The sequence below is a fragment of the Phyllostomus hastatus genome, unplaced genomic scaffold, assembly GCF_019186645.2.
Source record: "Phyllostomus hastatus isolate PE091 unplaced genomic scaffold, TTU_PhHast_1.1 phas_contig_86, whole genome shotgun sequence".
NCBI lineage: Eukaryota > Metazoa > Chordata > Mammalia > Chiroptera > Phyllostomidae > Phyllostomus > Phyllostomus hastatus.
The window spans coordinates 15,565,615-15,575,146 of record NW_025333977.1 but is presented as its reverse complement, the minus strand read 5'-3'; the positions used below and the strand labels follow the sequence as shown (position 1 = coordinate 15,575,146).

General features: G+C 39.3%; 1 protein-coding gene across 1 annotated transcript; it reads right to left on the bottom strand.

Annotated features, from left to right (window-relative positions):
- Positions 1 to 1,452: 1,452 nt before the first annotated feature.
- On the bottom strand, positions 1,453 to 9,082 carry OTOL1 (otolin 1). The gene is made up of 4 exons (XM_045852089.1): positions 8,719 to 9,082; positions 5,990 to 6,079; positions 3,051 to 3,122; positions 1,453 to 2,351 (listed from the first exon to the last, which is right to left on the bottom strand). The coding sequence occupies exons 1-4, from the start codon at positions 9,080 to 9,082 to the stop codon at positions 1,453 to 1,455; spliced, it is 1,425 nt and encodes a 474-aa protein (XP_045708045.1).
- Positions 9,083 to 9,532: the final 450 nt, after the last annotated feature.

The window sequence follows — 9,532 nt, the reverse complement described above, 5'->3', positions numbered from 1 at the left end:
AATTCTAAGTAAAAGCATCACTATTTTAGTCATGTGAGTTATCTTATTCTCCCTCTGACAAATACAAACAAAGCCTCAACTAAACAATATTGCAGCCTAAATAGAGAAAAACTGGTCATGGAAGGGGAAAATGTCAAGACTGAACTTACCCCAGCCTGCTGGGTAGTCTTCAGATAAGAAACTAATGCAGCATATCTAAAATTAGCATCCTACACAATGCTGTTCCACAGCATGTTATTTGATGAGTCTATACTCAGAATAAAAATGGGACCCTTAGAAAAAATGAAATTATATTTCTTTACTGTGAGAACCTTGGGGTACAATAATGTACCTTATGCATCTTCAAGAGGAAGATGTGGAAGACAGCATTGCCAACGCACAATAACAGCTGCCAGATTTGTCCATCCAGAAGGGCAAGGCCAGAAGGCTCCCCATCACCCACTCCCTGATGTGCAAATCTGCCTAACTACATGCATTCTTGACTCCAATTCAATTTAGATTCAATACATTCATTCCTTTCCAAATGAGCCTGTTGTATTATTATATATTCAATTATTAAATATTCACACTGCAAGTGAATTCCCAGATGCCCACCTGTTCCAACAGTGTTATCACTGAATAGTAGGAATTAATTATTATAGAGACGATGATAATAAAGCCAAAGAATTTATCCAACTTAAATGTTCTTCCATGAAGAAAGGGCTAAATGCTCAGATCAGTAATAATCTAATTTCACTTTGGAATCATTGGGGGGACATTCTGTTCTTCTCAGCACAGTACTGTGAAGAATGGCTGGGTCCTCGCTATGATTCAACTGAGCAACATTTTTATTAACTTTCTTTTTACCTTTTACCCATCACATAAGTCCATATAATACAGGTTTTTTATAAGCAAACCTTTACATACTGATTAGTGGGAAAGACAGGTTAGCTAGTCTTTACCATTCTTTCTGGGGATTCTCCCCGAATTAAACTAATATGGCCATAGTTCTATTCCGCTGGAAGGCAAACCTCCTAACAGAATTAGAAACTTTTCAGTGATACCTGCCCATCGTGATATGTCAGCTGGTAGCCTCGTGTTCACACAGAAAAGAATTTCATGCATTTATATGAGATATAAAAGATGTTTAGTAAGAATATATTTATTAATTATAAATCTCATTTGTTTTTTGTATACAAATGTTAATTACTTAAATGTCTTGAGAAATACCATTATAATGCAAAATGAAAAAGCTATCTACTGAGTGAATAGACATCTGCTCCCAAATATGGAGGGGTACCTATTTTTAAAGGTGACGTCTTAAAATAGCAATGGCAATGAACCCTAAGTGATACAATTTTTTCTGTATTTTTTATAGTGATAAAAAATAATGAGAGTTATTTTCTCAATAGCACTATTCTATGTTACCTGCCATATTCCACTGACTCCAAACTACAGTGTTAAGACACAAGTTTAAGGTGAAATTCCAGAAGTTTCCTCTGGGTACAAAAGGAACCCAGTAAAAATGCTGTCATCCTCGGGGCTGACATACACTCCGTTCCAATCTTTGGAAACTTCCAGCCAGACTTGGTCCCCTGCACTTAACTTCAGGACAATGAGGAGAGAGGCCTGGTCTATTTCATGACCATAGAGCGTTTCTCTGGACTTGACCTGCTTCTTATTCCAGGCCACCAGGCTGATCCGAGCGGGTCGGCCACTCACCGTGACATGGTAGGAAAATACATATGCCCCAGGAATACTGCAGTTAAATTTCCCAGTGACGGGGCTATAATTCCCTTGGTCATTATAGAAAACTTTGTCAAATTTGATAGGGACATTGGGAGGAGGGAAAGGCTTTGATAAAGCAGCACTGAAAGCCGACCGTGGGACTCTGGCCACCTCCCCTTTGGAGCCTTTAAGGCCCCGAGAGCCTTTCTTTCCAATAGACCCTCGGACCCCTTTGCTCCCAAGCTCACCCTTTGGCCCCACAGGTCCCATGAGACCAGGAGGACCTAACTCCCCCTTTTGTCCTTTAGCCCCTGGATCACCTTGGGCTCCAGGCAGGCCCTCTGGACCCCTTTTGCCTTCCATCCCCATATCTCCTTTGCTACCTTTTTCTCCTTTCATCCCCACCTCCCCTTTTTCGCCCTTTCCCCCCCTCTCCCCAGAATTCCCACAGTAGCCCTTATCCCCCATCTCCCCCTTCTCTCCCTTGTCCCCAGGCTCTCCATTCAAGCCTGGTGAGCCCACAGCCCCTCGGTCTCCTTTCTCTCCTTTCGTAGCATTTACAAATGTGTCCCCCTTTGAGCCTTTTTGTCCTTTCACTCCCTCCAGTCCAACGTCTCCTTTATCCCCTTTAGGACCGAGTCCACCTGAAATGGAAAATTCAAATGATGTTTAAGGACCACATAGACTATGAACAACATGCTATTAATACAGAGCTTACACAATAGGAACAAAACCTACCAACTGGGGCTGGAAACCTGGAAACCTCTTGTCTTTTCCCTCCTCTTACTGAGGTGAGACCCTTACACTGAGCCGTTCACATCACACATCAGTCCCATAATGGGAAGAGCTAATGCTACTGATAGCATTATCTAGATAGCTTATATCTAGATCTAGTGTATCTAGTTTTATTTTTTTTTACTTTTAAGATAATAAAGAGTAGTAAAACAATAGTTGCCCACTTTATTCCACTATATTTGCATTTTAGCCCAACCCAAGTATTCTCTTAAATCTCTGTATTGTCCAACCAAAACTAAAACCTTTCAGGCAAAGAAGTCAAAACCCAGAATGCAGGGGTCTTTTCCCAAAGACAGCTGGAGAGAGGAACAGGGTTCAAACACCTTTACTTAGTCTCCACATTCCTAGCCCTGTACCCACACTCCAATGTAACCAGTACGCTGCATTACCAGAAGAATAATAGCAATTTATATATATTTATATTTATAAATCAGGAGGCATATCTCTTACCTCCTGATAACTTTGCATACAAACAAGAGAAAAATTAAGGGCTACACTGCACACATGATACAGTTCACACTCTACAATGGATACGGTTTATACTCCACCTGGTTCTCCTGGTTTTCCTGGGTATCCTGGAACGCCATTTGTTCCTTGGTCCCCACGTTCTCCCTTAAGTCCTAAAATGATGCCAAGATTAACTTTCTTCTAATTGTATTAGTTATGATAAAGCTAACATCCATTCACAGCCCTGTTACATTCCAATGCTTCCCTCACCAAAATGTGTAGAAGTAAAACAATATGATTGGCCTGGAGAACACTCCATACAAATACACAGGTGATGTATTATAGAATTGTATACCTTAAACCTATATAATTTTATTAACCAATGTCACCCAAAAATTCAATAAAAAATAATAAAGCAAAACAATATAGGAAAAGATTACTGAGCATCGTTAGGAATATTGTATTCCAGCTGATGTTAAGTCATTTAAAGGAGATTTGGGGTTAGTGCCAACCTCCCCAGACAGAGCTCAGCTATCCCCTCAGCGTTTCCACAGCTCTTCAGATCTCTCATGAAACTCACAGCACTCTGCCTTGTGTTATATACATACGTGTTTGTGTTTTTCCTATCGTGAATTTTGAATGACAGTTAAAATGTCCTCTTCTTTACATTCCCCACAGTGCCTGAGAGGTTGTGCCATGCCCCACATAAGTCTGACACAGAGCATAACATTGTGCAATTGGCTAAAACAAATCCTGACGAAACCTGTCTAGGAGAAGAAGATACTGTCCTTGATACAGAGCATCAAGAAAAGTCTATTTTTATTTTGTTTGGAAAACTTTTCATGTACTCTTTGGACAAATTATAGTACTGTGAGAAATTTTATTTAAGAAGTTTTAATCAGGGTTTTCAAGTATTTGCCATATACCACAAAATGGATTTTTATACTGGACCTGGCTGAAGGCCCATCCTGTTGGTGTTGCCACACTAGACTTATTTTAATTATTAGCAATAATAATAGCTAACTGTTATTGATCATCTACTCTGCACGAGGTAATGTTCCAAACTCTTAACATGACTTTTAGAATTTAATCCAGCCTTTTGAATTTAATGTTAATTTTTATTTGATATCAATATAGTCTCTCATATAATGGGGGCCATATAACAGAGCACATTCCATCAATTAGATCACTTTTAATTTAAGAAAGTTCATAGCATCTCCCTTCAAGAATGGTAAAACAGATATTTTTGTCATCACTTTTATCATAGAAGAAACTGAAGTACAAACAAGTTCAGAAATTTGAACAGCATCAAACATGACTGCATAGTACATTGGTTGGCACTGATTAACCAACCACGTTATTTATATATAACTAACATTTTGTGTTCTCATTTTGTCAAGAAAAAGAAAACTGTAAATTAAATTAAAAATCCTAAGAGGAGACTCCCCCAAATTTCACGAGCGGTGACAGATATCCCCCCCTCAGTCACCCAGCAGCGTTTTCCAAGCAGCTAGCTCCTCCGTCGCCATTCCACCTAAAATTCAAAACTTGGAAATTAACTCCAAGGCCATCAGGAAAATGTCTGTGAACATTTGGAGAGAAACTCACCCTGAATGAAAGTGAAGGGCCATTTCTATTCCCAGCCCTTGTCCATGCTCATATACTGACCCTCACTGCAGAGTTATTCTGGTTCTCAAGTTCCTTTAAAGGATTTTAGATGCTTATACTGCATTTCCTCAATGAGGTTGTGATTAGCCAGAATACAGTCACTCAGGTCATTTATTTAAAAAAAAACTTTAGATCTTAACTAAGAGTTTAGACTAAGTCTGGAAGTGAAAGGGTAGTGGAGTCCCCAATCTATGGTCTGGCTGAGTGAATTTCTACCTTTGATCCTTCATCAAAGCATATTCTTCAGAACCTTATCTTAGGATACTTCCCTGTTTTTGTCTTCTACTTCCAGAAGTCTGGCTAATGTATGAATCACTCGGGAGGTTCATCACTCATCTTTATTTCACAGAGCTTTCTGCTAATATAATGCAGCAACAAAAGGATTAAATGTTTCCAAGAATGAAAATCACATAACTGACAAGTGTGAAGTGGCTCTCTCTTACCTTAGCCTCTTTGCTGAGTAATTACCTCACTGAACGTTCCACAGAAATGAGTCAGGCAGTTCCCGAGCCATGTGGAGGGTGATGTATAGATGATATTAGGTCTTTTGACATGTGACACTGAGGCTAAAATATTTAACTTGATGGATAGATGATATTTGTATGAGCTGGCGGTATTCACTGAGGGATTTCTGAATGTCCCAGTGAATCTGCAACCTTCCCTCAATCCCTTGAAGCACTTATAGAACCAGGATTTTCCAGATAGAATGCCCTCTTTACTGTTACGTCTATAGAATTATAGAATTTCTGAGCTAGAAAAGATCTATGAAAGATCTATAGTTACGTGACTATAAATCTCTTTTAAAAGTAAATGGTTTAAACAAATATCTAGTCTATCTCCCTCAATTTTCAGATGAGGTGAAGCGACCGGTCACTGCTACATGCTTGACAGCAGCCACTTGCATTTGGCTCCCTTCCCCCAGGGCCACTGCCCTCCATCTGAGTGTAAGGCGAGGGCTACGTCATATTCTCCTTTGCAGACAGGCTGTCCAGCCAAATGGGATAGGATGGCCTACTGTAGTTAGTTCTGTCCAGTATGTAATTAACTTGTATCATGAGGAAGACACAGGGAGGGGCCCTTCTGTAGAGAGGGTGCCCAGTCCCTGGGTCAGCTGTGAGGCCAATGAGAGACAGAAAAGATGTGTGTGCCCACGTGGGTGTGATATGTCACCAGACAAGTTTAAAATTTCTCAACTGGCTATTTATAAATTAACATTTTTATATAAAATATAACTCACAATATGCTTAACCAAATTTACATTTTTTTAATTATTCCACCTGCAAGAATCTGGTATTTACTTAGCAAATTGCTGTCCTAAGAGTGATTCAGAACATCCCTTGAGTTTTGACATGAAATCTCTATAATTACCTACCTTTCTCTCCTTTCTGGCCTTTTGGACCTTGGGGTCCAATGGCTCCTGGTGGCCCTGGGATCCCCATATCACCTGCCTTTCCCTCGGGACCTAGAAATGAAATTTGAAAAGCATTAAGGTCTAAAAATATTCTCTTTCAAAATATCATAATTCAGTGGAGAATAAAAGAGTCATTTATTAAGACTAATGACCGTCAGTGTCCAAATGATAAAATCTGGGTTAGAATAAACTATTAGAGAGTTCTGACGACAATATTTTTGTCCAATTTGCAATTTTGTACTACCTGAATAGATAAATTGGGCACATTAGTACTTGTCACTGGATTCATGGCAGTGATTTAAGGATTCAGGGAAGCAGTGCTATGTCAAACAACAAGAATTGAATGATTACCTGACCCTTAGCCTCGTGTGGACCACACTTTTCAACTGGAAGTAAAACCACAATACCTGGCACTTTTGGTTTTCCCACTCACTCATGTATGCATTCATCCAGGAGCTACTGCTGAGGCTTTCTATAAACCAAGCACCCTACCAGGTATCAGGAATCAGCTATCAACATTCCAGGAGTCCCCAGAACAAACTGAGGGTTGCCAGAGGGGTAGGGGGGAGGGATCAGCCAAAGGGAAGAGGATTGAAATTACAAACTCCCAGGTATGAAGTAAACTATGGGTATGTAATGTACAGCTAAAGACAATAGTAATATCATCACTATATACAATTACTAGACTTACATGCTGATTACTTTGTAAGGTATATGAATGTTGAATCACTGTGTTAAAACTAATACAATAGTTTATGTCAGCTATAATTTTTTAAAAGATTTATACAAAACTAAAAAAAAAACATTCCAGCAGTCCCTACCCTCATAGAGCTGAGAGTCCATGAAAGATAAACATTGAACCAATAGCCACACAAATACAGATATCACTACCCTCTAGTTAGTGATGTAAAGAACCAAAGGATACAGCTCTAAGAAAATGGCATAAGCTAATACTCAATGAACAGATTAGGATATGAGTTATTTTCAAGTTTATTTAATGATGCTCTCATACTAGATTTCTAATTTTTAAAAAAGTTATGTTTTTGAAAACACTGATAAAGCCAAAATAAATACCTCTCTAGTTATCTCAAAAACAGGATCCTATCAGGCTCAGAGTATTTCATGAGGTAGGGAAAACCTCCTGGCACAGCTAATTGAAACAATAAACCCAATTGCTGAGCACTTATTCTATTCCAGGCACCCTACCGAGTCCTTACACACATGAAGTCATTCAGTTGTCTTGATGACTCAGTGCAGCTGGGATTACTCTTACCCCCATTGTACTATTTTAGAAACTCAGAGAAGTAAGGAAGTTTCCCCAAGGTGGGACCATGCGAGACAACATGCTTAGCCTCTAAGCACTGTGCTCTTTGCAGACTAAGTCACATGAGCGCCCTCAGTAAGCTAATGACTTGGCACACCCTCAGAGTATCTGTCACACGTATTTATGGGAAGGGCTGAGCTCTGAGAACAAAGCTGCTAAATCCACCAGTGAGTAAAACACAAGCCTTGATGTTACAGACGCACAACATCAGAAGACAGTTTAGCAACCAGCTGTGTTTACTTGACCATGCCCTTGAGGGTGTTTACTCCTAAGCAACTTGCCAACCAGATATGATACTAAGAGAAATCCTGGTAAATATAATTTTCTCAGTCTCATTACATTTCCAATAATGTTCTTGCAACCCTGAACTCTTGGTGGCCCAGACCACTGCCCAGCTCCCTTACCCTTTCATTTCAGCTCTACATAACTATTGAGCACATTTCCAGAAAGGTTCCCACAACAGGATGAAATGAATGCCTTAATGAGGATGTGTAATTCCTCATTTTATAACTTTAAATTCTTCAAGCAAAACACAATAAATATTTATGTGTAATTTTTTTCATGGCATAGTGAGATTGCATAGTGGCATTCTGATCTCATTCTTACCTTGAATTCTCTGCTACATGACATGTAAAAGCTGAAATATATTACAATAAAACTGAGAGTACATTCATAATGTATATATGAAAGACATCTGAAAGTTTGAAATATGTAACCATGACGTTCAATGGAGAAAATTGCTGGGCAAGGATCCAGTGTTGACTCAGAATTTCAATGAGAAGCAAACTGAATCCTGGCTTTATTCTCCACCTCAGAGGCATTCCATTTCTAATCCTAACTACAAATAGCACTCCAAAAATCCATCAGTCAGCGTACAGCCCTACCAGATAACAGAATTTTCATTTTCCCTTTTTACATTGGCCTTTAATGAAAAGATTATCCTGGTCGTGAACACGTGTAACTTGGAGAGCTGCATACCAGTGCTGGGGTTGGTAGGCCCGGTCTCTGCTCTAGCCAGCACTGCCCAGCAGAATTGTCTGCAGTGATGGAAATGCTGTACATCTGTGCTGCCCAATAAGGTAACCACTGGTCACACGTGGCTAACAAGCCCTAGAAATATGGTTAGTGTGATTGAGGAACTGAATTTTTTTTATTTAATTTTAATATTTATTAATAGCCATGCACAAGGCTAGTAGCTGCCACTTTGGGCCACATGGTACCTATTTGCCTTTGACAAATGTTACACCTAGGCCCATCCCCCTGTTCATGACAATGTAGAAACCCTTGGGGCATTTGTACCTCCAACCCACCTCTCAACTCTAAGGACATGTAAGGGAGAAACATGGCTTTATGTATTTCCAAATACCTGACTTTCCAGCCTCGCCAGGTTCTCCTTTCTGCCCTGGTACAGATGAACAACAATCACAACAATTCAAAAGGAAATCAGCCTTATCCAGAGTGAAGTTTTCAAAGGGGAAGAGAGTGGCCGTGCCAAAGACAGGACCTTGGACTGAGGGGTCGGGGGTTGGCTCTGCCGTCCCGGCCACTTCTGTAAAGGGTGTTTCTTCTTCTTCCGGAGGTAGGGCACTGGATGGCTTTAGTCCCTTCAGCATCTCTTTCTCCTCAGGTTTCTTTGTAAACTTGATATATGGTGTGGTCTTTGCTATTGTGTCCATACCAGCCATAGCCAAAATAATTAAAATAGCACAAAGCCAAGAGAACATCCACATAATTGGAGCTAGAATGGGAAGAAAGAATGGGAATACATACACAAGTTACATGAGATCCAAGTGAAAAGTAATATGAGCAAGTACTTACACAAGAGAGTATATATACATATAGGAACCATAAGAATGAAGAGTATATATAATATTAAATGACATTTTATGTATTTTATATGCAAATTTGTGTTTGAATCACAACAAAATATTTACTTAAAGCATTTATTATAAGGAACATTTGCTTCAATTCTACTTTCTGGTTGTTTTCCTTGTATTACATGTTCTAAAATATTGTTCTCAGTCATTCTAATTATCTTGCCAAATAGCAAACATGATCTATAATAAATGCAACATGACTTAATAGCTCATATACCCCATGGAAAACAAATATGTATAATTTCCTGACCAACCTCACTCAGATTTATAGGAATCAAATACATTTGTATTAGAGAAAGATGA